Below are 18,048 nucleotides of genomic sequence, written 5' to 3'. Positions count from 1 at the left end.
CCATGCCAGATACAAATATTGCACAAGATTAAGATGTCACTGGTAAAGTTAATATCAAAAGGCTTCTTGTGCTGGTTATTTTTTGTCAACTTGACATAAACTAGGACATCTGAGAAACAGGAAACCCAGTTGAGAAAATGCTTCCATCAGATTTCCCCTGTTGTTAACTCTGTGAGACGTTTCCTAGATTGATGATTGATGTTGGAGGGTCCAGCTTACTGTGTGTGGTACCACCAATGAGAAGGTGGTCCTGGAAGGTTTAAGAAAGCAATCTTAACAATAAGGGAGGAAGCCGATAAATAGCACTTTCCCAAGCCTTCTGCTTCAGTGTCTGCCTCCAGATTCCTGCCTTGGCTTCCTTTAGTGATAGATGTTCATCTGGAAGTGTAAGAAGAAATAAACTCTTTCCTTCCTTAGTTGCTTGCTCATGATGTTTATCATAGCAATACAAAGCATCAAGACACACCCTGAACTTATTCCCATGAATTTTTTTGTAGGAATCTTTTCATAGACGTAACCAATTTCAAAATTCCAAGAAAGACTCACTAATTCAAACAAGCTCCATAAAATGCACATTTTATTTTGTATCATGAAAAAATATCCACATTTAAATAAAGTGTGAAAAAAAGCAAAGTTAATCCTCCCTGATGAAATACAGTTTATTGTGCTAAAACCCAGGATTATTTTGGGTTAGAAACTTCCACCTGCCAATTCATTTTTGGAAACAACAATTTCTTTAGAACAAACTTTCAATAAAGTGGAAATTGTGACAAACTTCCCAACTGCAATTGAATTTGATCACAATATTTCAGAATTGACCTTAAAGTCTCCAATTTAAGATGTTTTCACATAATCTCTAAGCAGTTGAGCAATAAGTCAATAGTACATACAAAATTTCTATATTACACACTGCAATGTCTTGATTTAAGTAGAAAAACATGATCAGCCTAGCATGAAGCAAATTTTGAAAACTATAGACAAGTACTGTTTAACATATTGGTATTAAAAATATCTTCCATGAAGTGTTCTTTAGTCAATAGATAAACCAAATTTCCTTATCCAATACATAAACCAAATATTTCCACCGAGTTAACCCTTAGGAAGCATTTTTAATATCCACAAATATGGTTACAGTGGCAGAAACATTTTTGAGAACTTGAAAAAAATAAATCCCTGTAGCAAGATCAGTCAGGAGTTTACATTGTAAGGTACAAAATGGTATCACTGGTGTACACAAAGTCAGTAGAACATAGAGTCAAAAGAAATAAATAATGTTTAATGTATCTTAGATATGGATAATTCAGTAGTATTGTCTGAGTACCAAGCATTTCCTGAAGTCACTGCCATCTCAATAAACAACAGAAAACAACCGCCAGTTGTAACAGAATTTCTTACCACAACATGTAGGTGTGGAAATGATTCTAACCTACTGTCCAACTTACCCTAACCCTTTCACCAGAGAGGGAAATATCCATTGACAATGAGAGTTTAAGTCAGTTTCTTAGGTAAAGCATGAATTTTCCCTCCCTCTAACTATAATGAGCTTTAGCACAGAAGGAGGCTGCTATAGAGGGAAGCCAGTGGATCCGATATAAAAACCGAGCCAACTTAACATCTCATGTTGCTGATGGAGATGCTGAGACTCACAGCATCAAACATTCCCCCTGGGGGTCAGAAAGCAGTCCCTGCCACTAAAATTTCTGAAATGAAATATGTTAGATAACTGATTTTAAATAAAGTACATTGAGATTTTATTTAATAATCCACTCTTAGAAGATAAAATAGACCAATATTAAAGACTCAGTTCAGTCAAACTTGGACACAAAACTAAAAAATATCAGTCATTCTAATTTGCATAGTTTACTGCCTAGCTCACCTTCCTACTTGATCAACTGGGCTACTATCAGAAATATTTTCATAGCATTTTGGTTGAAAAAGTCTGGAACCAACTCTTTCAACACTTTTCAATTTCCTTTACTCAGCGAAGTACCTCACCATGGGAAGAGGTGGCTCAATTTTACATTGCCCAAGATCATTTAGCTGAGAATAAGGATACAATACTTGCCAATGTGTTTTTTACATCAGTTATTAACTATAAATATTCTATCTGCTTTATTCAGTCATTGAGCTAGATTTTATCCCCCCTTGTTTGTGCTGGTTCTTCATCAACCAATGATTCTGCATAAATGTGTTGTCTGGAAACCATCTAATCAAGAGGCAAACCAATCACCCAGGTACTTTAGGGACTTGGACTTCTGGATTGAAGCCAAACTGGTAAACTTGGAAGTAGGTAGAAAAGCATCCTCTCATGTTAAAAGCCCTAAATAACTGACAAGTTTTCAAACTAGTTCACAATGTTTCATTCAAATCAAAACCACGGTTGTAGCATGTGATTTCAAAATTAACCAAACAAAAACTATTTAAAAAGATATCTCACAAGGAGGAATCACTTAGGAGTCAACAGTGTTCTCCCAATACCCTGTAGCTTTCCGGCAGTGTTCTTTAACCAAATGCCACAATCAGCACAGGTTAGCAATGAACATGTAGCACCTCATTTACATGAAAATGCCAAAGATGAAGGTGACCTAACCATGAGAACTTTGGATAGAGTCCCAGGGATCCTCCCACTTAGACAAAATCTGCGTGTTACTCATAGTTCCCTCTGCCTCCTGTCACGCATAGAGTAGCTTGGGTTGAGACCTCTGCACTGTGAGTTGGCCATGTCCTATCTGTCTTTAGTTCTCTCAAGACACTTCCTTCAAACATCTCAATAGATTGAAAAACAAAATTGATCACACTTTAGATCTTAACTTTTTCCGTTAGAGAAAATTAATTTGTTTAAAGCAAATATATATCTATCTGTCTATATAGAGACAGATAGGTAACAAGCACGTTAAATTTGGGTGAGAACATAAGACTCCATTCTAAACAGAAATTGGTCATTTGAAGATGCATTTAATAGTGCTTTGGCAAGAAACGGTCATCAGTATAATCAATAAAAAGGCTTGAAAACTCTATTTAAAACACAGTGAGTCAAAAAAATTTTAAAGAAAGACTTCTGATGTCTCACCTAAACTACAGAAAGAAAAAAATCTTAAGCATATATTGTTTTCTTTAACATATATATATTAAAAAAAACCCTTCTTAGGTGAAAATTCATCTGGGAAAGACAACCTAAAATACTCATACCTGTCATGTGTTACTTTTGTCTCTTATTGTAACTACTTTTCCCATTTCATCCCCATTGGTGCCTGTCAGCTTCTGGGAGAAGTGAAGGGAAATTCAGTTTTTAGATCATGGCTGATTTTATTCACAACAGTTCTCAATCTCTGCCATTTACTCTGGCCACCAGGAAAGTCAAGCATTGATGTTACAGGGTACAGCTTTGTTTTGTTTTGTTTTGTTTTAATTCTTTTTATTTAGAGAATCTTTGACTGTATAGGTCCTGAAAAAAATTGGAATTCATGCTGGAAAAGTCTGTCCTTATAGCCCAAGGATTATGCAGGAAGATATTTTTCTAAGGTCCAACTGCTTGTGTTTGAATACCAGCTTTACTGATCTGTTGTTTATTAATTAGGTACTGCAATCCTACTTAAGTTCCTTAATTTACTTCTTCATAGGAATGCTGCAGAATTAAATATGATTATTTAACTACCTTGATTAGTGCAGGCAATACTCAGTAACTATGAGCCTAACTAACATTCACTTACTTCTAGATCTAAGGGGAAGAAGCACACGGATTTGACTTCTCTCCGCTAGGCTGTGATATCTCCGGTTCATTATCCAATCCCTGAGTGGTTTTGACTCCCACAAAGCATACAAATCACCTTGCATTAAGAAGCAAGAGACAGAAAATCTTAAATTACAAAGCGTATAAGTACTCTCAGGACATACGACCCATGGTAGGTACTTTAAAATTTCTGATTCATGGCTCTTCCCTACATAGCATGACTCGGCACTTTAATGATAATCTAGAACCAGCCACAACTTCTATTGCCATGTAAACAAGTTTGGGCTAACCTATTCTTTCTATATCCAAATTCACGAACATGTCCAACTTCATCATTGAGTTCAATCAATTTTAGTACTCTAAAGATAACGTAAGCAAGGAAACGCTCTGGGTATGTTGGCCTTCCTGAGTGTTTTTGAGGTACAAGAGATAAAAGAATAGTGTGGGAAAAACCCATCTTGCTTCAGGACCTTCGGACACGACCCTTCTCAGACAGCTGAGAAGCATCGATTGAGCATAAAATACTTTGAAAATTAAAGTTATTAATCACAGTTTAAAGGGGCACAGCATAACACATTGATGTATTGAATATAATTAGGTATCACTATTCAAGTAATTAATTTGTTACTTAAAATATTTTAGCTTTAGAGAAAGCGTTTCTTTGTCTTAATTTTTAAAAGTCAACTGACTTAACATCTGAGTGTCTCATTCTAGAAATATCCTAAATGAGAAAAATTGAGTCAAGTCCAGGAGATACAAAGAGAACCTCTATAAATGTGGGGAAAATTAATTTATGTTTTAGCGCAGAAAAACAGAGGTGAATAGAGACTAACAAAAGGACTGTAACTCCTAGTTAATATTGAGCTATGGATGATAAATCTTTTAAATAAGTAAAATTTGAAAACACTTTAGTGACAATCTAAGCTTTAGAATGGAGAGACATGGAAATCAAGGACAGGTCATCAAAGAGTGGCAACTCTGGAACTTCATTGTCAAGATCACATTTCACCCAATTCTCCTCTGGGGACTTGAGTCAGCACATGGGTGAGTCCTTTGCTCAGAAAAAAACAAACTAACAGTAAAGATGAATCTATTCAGCACAGAGGCATCTGAATTTATCTCTTGTTCAATTGCTACAGTTGAGCCAACTTTAGAAACTGATATCATCTAAATGTTTAAAAACTCTTTAAGATTTAGAATACATATATGTTGTCCTTATACCTTTCAGGTGGGTGTGCCAGTCAGGAAAATACATGATGACTCTAGAAAAGGGGTAGTCATGTTTTCCTTTGGCTTAACTCTTTCTACTCAAAGGAAACTGGTGGAAAGTATGTGTATTTTAAAGCAACTGTTAGCTGTAATGCTGTTATACAATGGATAAAAAATATAAATATTACTAATTGTTTAGCAAATAGAGGATAGAGTAGATAGCAAAAAGTTGGGGCCAATGACATTTTTAGCCCCCTTTGACTCTAAGTCTTTATTTTTAAAGACTTTTAAAGCTAATAATTTTTTGATGCTTGCAACTATGCGTACTTCAAAAAAGTTCTAGTAAATTCTTAGTTGGAAACATATTTTTAAATTGCAGTTAGGTGAGAATCCTAACAAAACCCAGTGAGAAATCTAAACATAAATGTTCTTTCTGTTGAAAAAAGTCCCCTTTGTGTTAGTGTTCTTGTTCTTTTCTTACCCTGAGCCATCACAGCAAATATAACAAAATGACTTTATGTGGAACCCTGAGGACAAAAGCTTCTTTGCAGAATGAGAAAACATTAACAAAATTGCAATCTGTTCAAAAATCAAATGTCTATGTATTGAACATTGCTTCCTTGAATTCTAACAATAACAACCCCATCAATTTCTCAATTAAAACACTGTCACGAAGGACACACAACCACGAGCAGGTTTTAGTGCCCTTTCAAATGACTAATGTGGTTTTCCTGTTAAAAAAAAAAAAGTGACTTCCCATTGACCTAATAACAGCTTGATAGAACCTGGGAGTAGTTGGAGCCTTTGTTTTAGTACTCAGTGTTTGAAAAACTGAGACAGAAAAACAGCACGCTAAAGACAGTTATCCAAACTTTGCTAGATTGACAGAGCTGGAATCAGAATTGGAGATGGCACCCAATGATATTTAAATTTTAAGCATACTTTCTTCTCTCCCTTTCCAACAGAATCCCAGGAGCATACTCACATCTAAGAAAGATATCAAAGCACAGCACTCACCTAAGAAAATGCTCATTTTAGAGGTATCTATGTGTGGTAGATCCAGACAAATTTTCTCTTTCTCTACATGAAACACTGGGAGCGGGGGACTCAGAAAATAACTTTAAAAAGAGAAATGATACACGGTAGTAAAATTCAGCAACAACTAAGATAGTGGTAAAAGAGGCCATGAATTGGAAAGAGAGAGAGCATGGAGGGGTATGTGGAAGGGTTTGGAGGGAGGAACAGGAAGGGAAAATATTATAATTAAATTATAACCTCAAAACTCTTTAAAAGGACAATTTCACAAGGACCAACTGCTGCGCAATTCCAGGCACTTCTTTGACGATTAACTTAAATAAAACAAAACAAAATCAACAGGTTTTTTTCCAAAAGAATCCTGAAGTTTCCCAGGTTCTCACAGGTAAACAATATCTCCTTAAATTCCATATGACTTGTATTTGGAGTCCAGTTAGACTAATTTTCAAACTTTCATTTTGGTTTGCTCTTATAATTGACATTCCTATTAAAGTACTGAGTAGGCCATTGTTCTAGGAGCCATTTAAAACCCCACATTCTCACAGCTCTCTGTCCTCTGACCAATGCAAAGTTGTAGGGAATTTTCTTAACTGTAACAAACGTGCAACCAGGTTTGAAATGAAAATAAAATTCTTTAAAGCATGAAGTTTGGTTGTGAGCCTAGCCTTTGAATCCACAAACATGACTCCAGCTAAGAATCTAATAGAGGAAAGAGTACTAAAATACCCTTCCCCTCTAATCAGATTCATGACTACCTTAATTGTAACCATAGAACCTTCATCCAGTAACTGATGGAAGCAGATGCAGAGATGCACAGCTAAGCACTGGGCTGAACTCCTGGAGTCCAGCCATAGAGAGAGAGGAGTAATATTATGAACAGAAGGGCCAAGACTATGATGGGGAACTCACAGAAACATCTGACCCGACCAGTGGGACTGGCAGCTGGGGAACTTGCTTAAGACCAAACTAGGCCCTCTAAGTGTGGGTGACAGTGTGTGACTTAGGTAGTTTGTGGGACCACTAGCTGTGGAACCAGTATTAATCCCTACTGCATGAACTGGCTCTTTGGAGCCCATTCCCTCTGGAGAGATACCTTGCTCAGCCCAGATACAGGGGGGAGGCCATTGGTCCTGCCTCAAGTGATGTGACAGCATTTATGTCTGTCACATGGGAAGCCACACCCTCTCTGAGGAGTGGATGGGGGTATGGTGGGGAGAATTTTGGGGGAGTAGGAAGATGGGAGGGAGAGGGAACTGTGATTGGTTGTAAAAAAAAAAAAGATTGTTTTAAAAATTAAAAAAATCAGAAGACTATAATTTTAGATATTTTGAAATAAATATTAATTTTCAACTTTAAAAAAAAGAATGTAGTTTGAATGTAAATTCGACCACTATTCCTGAACTATTTCAAAGTCACTGATGTAAATGGGAGGCACTATGAGCTTTGACGCTTTTTTCTACTGTTGGGGTTTCTATTCATCCTTTATTACAAGCTCTTCTGTCTGCCAAATCACATTCAGTGCGAGGCTCTCAAGATACTTGTCAAAACCACCTGCCCATAATACAGTGTCTCATCTTCCACCATCATAGCATCATGACAGAGTTAAAGATGGATAGATTGCCTTGCAAAATGTTTTCATTTCAAATACATATCCACCTAATCCTATTAGTACGTTGTTCAGAAGTATAATAATAAAAAAATATTCTGGATGCATCAAGAGCACCTATACAGTGTAGGACTCAAACATGCAGTCAGCTGGTCCCACAAAGAGCCTGCACTGTTTGCGTGCTGGCTGAGGCTACCCAGAGTCATGATACATGTGATGTATCATTAGCACATGTGATGTATCATTAGCACATGTGTGCAAACAAGCTCTCACCCTTCATTAAAGTCTGACTAAATTCTACTGTGGAGAATTTTAAAATCTGGAAACCTAAGACTATATACAACGTTTGCCGAATATGTGCAGGGTGCATTTCAGCCATGGTACATCGTGCCATGCACACAGAGGACAGGGGTCTGGAAAAGAATACTGTGGAAACTGCACCAAGAAAATAAGCAATTGATACTTTCCCTCCCTAATGAAGGCCCGGCGCAGTTCAAAAAACCATTATGTTTCTTACCCACCTATGGGAACATGTGTGTAGATAGAAATCTCATGATGGCTGAAGCTGTACGTCATTAGCTAAAACTGTCTGAGTCATTGTCAGATCCTGGAAAAGGTTTGTAAGCCTGATACGGAAAGGCACACGTTCCATTTCAAACCCGTTTCCTGCGCCAGTGAGTCTCTTACAGCTTGAGACCAGCTGTTGGCTTTGAATGCAGCTAAAGTCAGAACAATGGTTTCTGCACTCATGGTTTTTCTGATCACCCATTCAGCTTTAAAGGTATTTGTCACACTTGACTTTAACAAATAAGAAAACACTCTAGAACCCAGTAGTCTTTGAAGTCAAGGACAAGGTCTCTTCCAAGTGCAAAAGCTAAAACAATGCCCCCAAACCTCAATTTTAAGGCTAATTTTGTAATTTCACTTCCTTTTGCCTGTGGCAGGTAGGTTATCTTAGCAGAACACAGAAATGTCTGGCCCTGGAAATGTCCATTTTGAGTAATGGGAAGTAAAGGAACCATAACCCACTGTAGCTAATATACATTCCAGGAGTCCTAGAACAAAGGGGCATATCCTATGTGAAGAACTTTAAATGTATTTTCTGTCTTATACTTCTCCAGTATGATTGCGGTAACTCTCCTTTCTATAACTTTAGAGAGACTGGAAGATAGAAAAGCACATGAAATTGGGTATAAAAGAACAAAATATTTTTTCTTTGATTTTTGTCACCAGCTTTTGTAAATTCACCTGTGTATATAGGCATATATAATGCACGTATGTGTGTAACCTTGCAATACACAAGTGACTGACATGCATTTGCAGGTTAATGCAAACACCAGCCTCCTTATTCTTGATATTAAAGTTTATGCCTACACCAATTGAAAAGCACGTGCCCAGGAAGAAAGAACTCCAGGAACTCCGGGACTGATAAGAAACAGCCTCCATGGGTTCTCAAGAGAGGTCTGCATTTCCTTTTGAGTGTTATCATCTGAGGGCCTAAATATAGACAGCGCAACATTTGTGACGTCTCTTTTGGTTGACAATAGGCACTTTCTCAGAAGAGGAGTTGTTCCTCAAAAGACTATGACAGTCAGCCCCATAAGCCTTTTGTGAGTAGGTCTGCCTGAGCCATGGTGGTCTATTGTTATCAACCCAACGGAAGGCCAACAATGCAACTGTGTGCAAAAGCTTAGGGAAATTTGTACTCAGAATACAGTCATAGTAAAGCAGTTATCCTTCTAGGTTGGTTATTTTGTAAGTTAACCACAACTCATCTATCACCTCTTCAAGCAACCAAAATCATGTGTCGGCATTTCTGTACCTATATTTCATTCTTTCTAAGCCACGAAGGTGCAATTAAAACATGTCTAATTGCCTATGTTCTTTTTAAAAAAGTATATCATTAGCAGTTAAAATTTTGATATGTTTCTTTGCTAAGAGCCTTTCAACACCCCCTTTTGAACGAGCTGTGGAAATATAAATGTAGACCATTCATCGCCTTTTGGACAATCAGCATATCTAACACACTGTTAAAAGGCTCTTATACCCTGTGGTGCAGTGTTTCTATAATAATGTACACTATATTAACAATTGAGTATTTATGGTATTGATAATGTCAGCTCCCAAAATGACAGTTGTTCTCCAAGACGGAGGGAGCAGGGAATTCTTTACATAAGAGCTAATGATTACTATCTAATACAATGCTAAAAAGGAGAGGTATCATTGAGTGGAAATGCAATACATGCACAAAACCCATAGCAGTAAGTTCTCAGTATCCGACACTGGCATCAGATGTAGGCAAAAACACAGTCATTTCAATGGAGCAAACGTTGCCTGTAGGGAAAAAGAACCTAACACTAAGTTACAGAAAAATACCCTATGGCATGAGATCGTAAAATGGTCTGACAGCTTCAGAAGCTGAACTCTCCCTTGACATTAATCTATAATTTTAAATAAACAGAATAGTGAAGAAATGACAGCTCGATATACTCAGCCTGAGATCAAGTTTGTCATGGCAACATTGGCAGGTTGGACCCTGATTCTTCAAAGATTACATTGCCTTAGTTAACAAAATTCATACTTTTTTTTAATTACAGAATAGAGATTATAAATAAATGTAAAGTGTGCATGCAGTCAACTGCATAATATACAAGCAATATCTATGTTTTGAATAATCTTCTTTGGCAGGCCAGAATCCAGCTGGACATGCAGTATGTACATATCAAAATCCATATTGTGTTCATCATATTGAAAGCAAGTGAAAATATATATGTATATACTATATATACACACGTATGTATATAGATGTATATACCATTTTAAATATATTGACAAATATATATGTATATATATTTATATATTAAAAGTTGATTTCATCTTTGTCAGATTCAGGTGACTCAGGCCTTGACACACTAAAAATATCCTGACATGGTATTTGGGGAGGTACTTGGAGTGGCATTTGGGGCTTTGGAGAGGAGGTCTGGGGTATACTTTTCTCTGAGAGTAGTTTTAAAATCTCTGCCACCTGCTTTTCCAGGGCAGTCATTCTGCAGCTCAGCAGCTGGATGTCCTCTCTGAGTTCATGTTTTACTTCCTGCAGTGTGGTTTGTAAGGCCTGCTCAGGGATGGGGTAAAAAGGATGCTTGGCATCTGCCTGGATAGGACTGTGTTCCAGAGGACTTCGGGCCTCGCCAGCTTTATCCAAACGAAGGTCACTTTTTGTAATTCCACTGTCACAAGAATCTGTTTTCCTTAGCGGGTTCTTGGTCACACTGCTCTCTGAGTCACTACCTTTGGGGTCCTCTGACAACAGCCCCATCGACTCAGCCTTGGTGACGTTATTCCAGTCTTCCTTTTTCTCCTCGTGAGCCCCCATGTTGTTCTTCAATCTTAGCCACCCTTTCCCATTTCCATTTTTCATTCTGATGGGGCTGCTGACTTTGAGACATTTCTGCTCAGCACCGCCATTGGGCTTCAGTTCCATGGCGTCACGGTTGTTCTGCTTAAGGGGCTCACTGGTTCTCACACAGGCTAGAGAAGTCTGGATGGGGGTGATCTGTGACACGGTGACCACACTGGTACCTGTGATGGAGGCTCCATTCTGCAAAGGGCGGCTCTCTACCTGAAGCTGGCTCCTCTCAGGGTCACTTTGCACTGAGCCCTGGTTCCTCAGTTCCTTCTGCTGCTTGAACTTCTGGAAGAGCTTCCTAACTGGGTGGTCCACAGGGATGCTGAGAGTCACCTCATTCTTCTGCCGTAGCCGCTCCTCTTCCTCCTTCTTCACATCACTAATTTTACGGAAGATGATCTGGGGAATGGGAGAGATGATTAAACCATGGTTACATGAGCAGATGACTTTATACTCGTGTGATACTGTGTTGGGTGTGCTTTGCTTAACAAAGAAAATATCTGCACACACCACACACAGAAAATATCTGCAAACACCACACAGAGAAAACATCTGCACACACCACACACAGAAAACATCTGCATGTATCACACACAGAAAACATCTGCACACACCACACCGAGATAACATGTGCATACACCACACACAGAAAACATCTGTGCACACCACACACAGAAAGCATCTGCACACACCACACACAGAAAATATCTGCAAGCACCACACACAGGAAACATCTGCACACACCACACACCCCTTTCCTAAGGAAGAAGCTATTATTCAGATACCATATAACAATCCAATATACACGAAATCTAACACAGGGACACTGACTACTCTCTTACATACAAGCAGAAGAAAAGCAGTTGACACACTCCGTAAAAATACTACATGGCCCCATATAAAAGCATATATACAAATATATACTAGTATGTGTGCATTTGTGTAGGTACAAATATATAGTACTTAAATTTCCTCATTTTGGTATGGTTTCTCCTTTTCTAACTTTGTTTCAAAACCATTTTTAATATTATCCTCTATTTATGGATAAGACACCAAGAGTTCATGCCTTGTGAATACTGCAAGGGTACCAAGTCCTCCAGTGACATAACCAGTTTCCATGGGAGGGGCTGGAGATTGAGAACATTTACGTGTGTGTCCACAAATGAAGATCAAGAATCCATTAGGAAAAATTTCTAAGAAGCAAGTAAATTAACACACATCCTTAAAGTTGCTGCAAAGTGTACCATTAGAATCTCCTGAAAATGGTGAGAAGAAACTGTGGTGACAATATAAAAGACAATAAAAATGATTGGCTATATGAGATATCACCGGGCATATTTTCAGTTAGAAGTTAACTTAATGAGTTTTTTTTTTCCCTCAGATTCCTGAAAAACAAAGTAACTGTAGCTGGAATCTAAGAGGAAAATTAAGAAGAGTTTCACCATACAAAGCACTTTCAGAATCAAACAATTTCACAACCCAAACAAAATGACTTCTCTCTTTCACCATCCCCACGTTTGCTCTCTGAGTAAAAACACTTGTGAAGCCCATAGTCCCAACACATAACAGACCTCACTACATGGCGGTTCTCTCCCCTTGGACTCAAAACACCTCCAAATTGTAAACACTTTTATCACCATTTAAAGGTTTCTCAGCCCCCAGGTATAACATATAGAATCAGGTTTTATGTCCGAAAGAAACATGAATGATGACCTGTGTCAGCAGAGAAGTCAAAAGTCAAGTTGGCAGCAATCCTCCGTCTGCGCCAAGCCTCTTTTTCCAAATGGAGATTGGTGCACTAAGGCCAGCCTCTCAAGGGGTAATAACTTGTAATTTAACATAAATAAATATTATAAATTCAATAATTACATGGAAAGGCTACCATATGTTTTCCTCTCTGGTGGCACATGAAGTTGGCTCTTTTTAACAGATCATCAAAGCTATCGCAGTTTAGCTGGAAATCTTCTCACAGTTTGACACACTTCTCATCCTTCCTACAGAAACAGAGCATGCCATACGCCTGCAAGGCATTAACGCCCTTTGGGATCAGACAGACGCCAACAGGGAAAGATTGACACTATTTTTATCCACCCGTGTTGCTTCCATGAGCTGACAGAGGAAGCCTGGTACAAATGGCTCTCCATGTCCCTGTCTAACTCACCCCAAGACACTGTTTTAAATAAGTAATGACCTAGCCTAGAGCAGAGAGAGCCTTACTGTGATCCTTGACATTAGGGGAAAGAGAACTCACTTCAAATCTCAGTGGAGAGAGCAAGTACCTGACACACAGGAAGGGCAGGCATAACACAGGACAACCACAAAATGTGTGGGTTACACTAAACAAGTACACGTTGTTTCCCTGAGTAGAGCAAACAGGGAAGTGTCTGGTTTCACATGAAGTTTTACTTTAACATAGTCTTGTATTTTTGTGACTCCACTTGGTATCCCTCTTGATAGATCATATACCTCACAGTTTATAGAATCTCCACGCTTGGTAGCTCTGATGATTGAGAATTATGGGCATCTGAACTCAGAAACATTTTTTAAAAGATTGCCAATATCATAGCTAACCATTATGCACCGTTATTATTGTGCTTCTCAAATTCAAATTCAAGATGTTGAGTGATTTAGGCTTGTAACATATCTATGAAAAATACTGATATAAAAGGCTTTTCTAGACCAAAAGCTGCTCATACTCACCCACTGAAACAGACAAAGGCATTCAGGTATTCAGATTGCTAATATTAAATTGGGAACAAAGGCTCCAAATACCAAAATACCTAGCACAAAGGGAGGCCTGGCAGAGGGCCAGACATCCTGTGTGCATCAGAAGACAAATGGAGTAGAATTGGATTAGCTTAGTATATGTAGCCACCGAGAAAGTAAAAGGAATTTGGAAAGAGGAAGAACTGGAGATGTTGGGTAGCAGAAACCTGCCCTGCACACCACTGCTGTTCTTTGTCTCCCTACTGCAGAGGGGAAGGTAATAAGGCAGTAGATACATCTAGCTTCACACGTTTGGGAGAACTTGAACATCAAGACTGACCCTGACTTCATATCTGGACTTGATGGAGCAGCAGAATCCACATCCCTTCTCAAGGCTGCAGTGTATGTTGGGAAGAAAAGAAGACAAAGAAAAAAGTAACAGCATGTCTCCTGCGGAGGTTGAAGGTTCAACTCTTTGCTTCCTTTGTAAGCTAGATAAGCATTGATGGGTTTCAATATGGGCTCAGGACTTGGGACTTCAGCCTCTCAGAAGCCAGATATTGAGAAAGCAGTGTGAGGTAGGAAGAGACATTGCACTCTGTGGAATATTTGCTACAAAAATATTCAGACCTTTAAATAAGCCACACATAGAGGAAATGAGCAACGAAGTAAAAAGTTTCTACACCCCGATAAGCCTCTCCACTGATGCAGCAATCCAAATCAGACCAAATAAAACTGAATTAGAAAAGCCCAGGTTTAATGGGTAAAATGCTCCCAGATGATTTCCCAGCCCCCAACAGAGAAGACTGGAAAAAAAAAGACCGAAAATCATGCATCTGTTTTTGTTGAGGGGGAGCAGTTTAAATACTTTGTGGGAGTGGTCTTGATAATCTCTGGGGGAAAGATCATCATTTGGTTGGCTTTCTGAGATGCAGCAGGGTTTGGAGGGAGAGGGGGCAGGGGACTTGGAGTGGAGTTTCTACCAGACTCTTTGGGTATATGGATGCCAGGGACTGGCACCTGAACACCAAGCACAGCCTATACCTTGAGTAGTGACCACAAGACTTCCAGGCCTCAAACATAAGCCTGAGGTTCTGAAATAGGTGAGACCACCTTCATCCCTTAACAGCTCAGTCTTGAGCCCCATGAAAGCAGGCTGGGAAGAGAGGGTTATAAAATTCTACACCCAAAGCATACATTTTAAATTAAAACCTAGATACTAGCAAGGCCCGTGCATTTGATCAACTGCCTAACATAATAATCTATGTACTTCAAGCCAGGACATAATTTTTTTAAGTATTTAATTTGATGGCGTTCACTAAATTATAAATAATTTACTATGGAACAAAAAAATCAATTCAATGTAGAGGTCATCAAAATAGTTTACCTATAGCAACACAGTCCCTCTCAAGCTTGCGTCTCCCCACCTTACTGCCATCCATTCTGTGTGAGACGGACCCCATTAGTCTCATGGAACAGAGGATCAACTGTCAGCTCAGAGAATTTAGATGGTGTGTCTTAGGCCGCATAGCTAGCAAGTGGCTAGGATTCAAATCTAAGGACTTGAACCTCATATCATCCTAACCATTCACTCTGCTGTCACTCAGAGCAACTTAGTGCTGCCCCTTAGGCCATGTGAGATCCTTGGGTAATTGAATGGATGGGGCATGGAGAGATGCAGGCACTTCCATACCCCAAAAGTACCCTTTACAGAAGACTGGCTATGGAGAAACACCCTAAAAGAATGGGACTGAAGCTCTTTGCTTACTGGATCAGAGGCAGCCTTGACTAATGACTGGAGAGATCTCTATGGGAGATTTGTATGATTCTTCAATGAGACGATTTCCAGACTCCCCTGATTCTCATAAAAAAAAAAAAGCCAATAAGCTTGTTTCACTACCCTCCATCAAAATACACGCTGCCATTGTATATCTATTATTTCCCTTCAAGGTGGCCTTGTGTTTCCTCTTCCTTATATACATATCAAATGTGTTACCTTCGTGTAAAACAAGGAAGGCAGGATCAAATAATATAGTGTTCCCTGGACTCCAATACTGTCTTTTCTCCCTCTCACATCTAGATTTACTTGTTTAGGAGAATGGAATTTTTTTGTCTGTTTTGTTAGCTGATATATCTCTACAATAGGGCCTGCTAAAGTGAATATCCTTTAAGAATACATTCACATATCTAAAGTTATGAATATAAGAGTGTCCATGTGTGAGTATGTGTGTGTGAGTGCAGGTGCCTGCAGAGTCCAGAGGAGGGCGTCAGAAGCTGTGGAAATAGAGTTATAGGCAACTGTGAGGCTCCATATGAGTGCTGGAAACCAAACTTGGATGTTCAGCAAGAGCAGTAAGTGCTCTTAAACACTGAGCTGTCTCTCCAGCCACTCAATAGCAAAATCTTAATCTGAACAACCTCATCTACTGAGAAAATATACAGGTAATAGAGCCTTACTGCAAATAATGGGTTTTCCCTGCTCTAAACAGTCAATGATATCTGGTTTTTCAATTTTAATTTTTATTTGTTTTGAGAATTTCATACCTGAATACTGTATTTCTATCATTTCCAACCCATTCCAACTCCTCTATTGGGAGCTTGTTTCTGGAGAATACAGAAACTCCCTCCCATAGCAGCCATTAATTATCTATAGATCTTCATCTGGGAGTGCAGCCATGGGAGACTTGAGGTAAGTAGAGCTCTTACTCCTCATCAAAGAAGTTTGTTTTTGAAACCTACAGCAATGTAGCAGTCCACACTGTCTAAAATGCAGAGAACAACTATCCTTGGGGTGCTTAGCTCCACTTGATACATAATAATTTAACCCCTATCCCAAAGTTCAGGCACCAGTACAGGAAAAGAGGAGAAAAATTGTTAAGAGCCTGAGTACCAAGATGTCTGCAGTAAGATAGTGTCTTCAGATGTTGCAAGATAGTTGCACCTATGAAGTCTGGGTAATTTTTCAATGATAACTAGATCTACTACAATCTCTCATTTGAAGCTACTACTGTATCATCCTTAACATCTGGCCCACAAGTAGGTAGTTAACAAAGTCATGGTATGTAGTCAGTTCAAAATTGACCCACAAATGCATTTGGAAGGTTATTTATTCAGAATAGTTATAGGGATATCTACTATGAGCTTAATTTCTAGTTTATGGCAATACTCTATTTTCTTCCTGAAAGGAAAGAGAATGTAGATACAGAAAAGTGAAGCTCTCCATAAAAAGAGAAAATGAATTTGTGTTTCCGCGGTCTAAAAGCTTGTCTACTAGGCTCTACCATAATCTGAGAAACAAGAAAACAAAATGTTAAGGATGCCTAACTAGGCCACTCACTGCATTTAAAAACACTTCATATTATGCACCCTCCCTCTTAAGTTCTCATTAACCCATAATTCTTGTCTGTGTTTGCCACGTGGCTTGGCACCTTTATCTGGGAGGCATTCTCATCTTGCTTCCTCTGCATCTGAGTGATGACTGCAGACTGAGCCTTTTCTCTTCCCAGAATTCTCCTGTTCTGGTTGCCCTGTCCATCCTTCCTGCTTGGCTCCTGGCTAATCAACATTTTATTAAACCAATACAAGTGACAAATCTTTACAGAGTACAAGATCATTGTCCCACAGCAGTTTTAAAGATAACTTTATGAGCCTACATTTATATGGTAATTATTTTATACAACCATTGCAACATTATTTAATTAGGTCTACTGAATGCTTCCTTTCATGGAAATATTTATCTTGACACTTTTATCAAGTAATGAAATGTTTCAAGTAAATACTACAATAGAAAGACTGATATATTTTATTCAATAAAAGCCTTTATTATAAAGTGTATTAATTAGATAAAGTAATTCTGACTACTATTTATTAGGCAGAGAGAAAACCTGCAAATAATTAAGATTCCTTATAATGCTTTTGAATCTTTCATGGACATGTAATTACAGGTAGCAAGCAGTATCCTAATAATTTGATATAAGCTGTATAGATTAATTTTATAAAATATTGCATTTGAAATAACGCTGGATACTCCACAAAGCCAGTGTTAAAATGACCCACAAAGAGATCATTATTTTTCAGAAAAGGAAGAAAAATATAAATCTGTGATTGTCAATATAGTATTAAAACAAACCTTTCTTTTAAAAAAATTCCCCTCGGTATTAATAACCTTATACTTGATGTACTCTCTGACCATCTTTTGTTCATAGTAAATCAAATTGCTACTGAACATCACAAAAATCAAAGACAGAAGTAAGAAGAGCAACTTGAGCATCAGGCTACACCCTTTTCTTGCTACACATTATGGGTAGCATGCATAATAGCCTGTGCTGTATCAACAAAGAGGTTTATTTCCTT

The 18,048-nt window shown here is 38.4% G+C and overlaps 1 protein-coding gene across 3 annotated transcripts in view; it reads right to left on the bottom strand.

Moving 5' to 3' along the window:
- Nucleotides 1–560: 560 nt before the first annotated feature.
- Kcnh5 (potassium voltage-gated channel subfamily H member 5) overlaps nucleotides 561–18,048 on the bottom strand; it is a 294,555-nt gene continuing 277,067 nt past the window's right edge. For 2 of the 3 annotated variants that reach the window (XM_057782950.1, XM_057782949.1), the window contains 3 exons: nucleotides 11,107–11,388; nucleotides 10,572–11,052; nucleotides 561–10,526 (listed from right to left, as the gene is read on the bottom strand). In XM_057782950.1, coding sequence (XP_057638933.1) covers nucleotides 10,441–10,526; nucleotides 10,572–11,052; nucleotides 11,107–11,388 — 849 coding nt within the window. In that variant the 3' untranslated portion in view covers nucleotides 561–10,440. Of the gene's footprint in view, nucleotides 11,389–18,048 lie in introns of all 3 variants that reach the window. The other variant, XM_057782948.1, reaches the window with a different exon arrangement.

The sequence above is a fragment of the Chionomys nivalis genome, chromosome 10 (genome assembly GCF_950005125.1).
Source record: "Chionomys nivalis chromosome 10, mChiNiv1.1, whole genome shotgun sequence".
In the NCBI taxonomy this organism is placed as follows: Eukaryota; Metazoa; Chordata; class Mammalia; order Rodentia; family Cricetidae; genus Chionomys; species Chionomys nivalis.
Note: the sequence above shows the minus strand (reverse complement) of the source record. Positions and strands in the feature narration are given on the sequence as shown.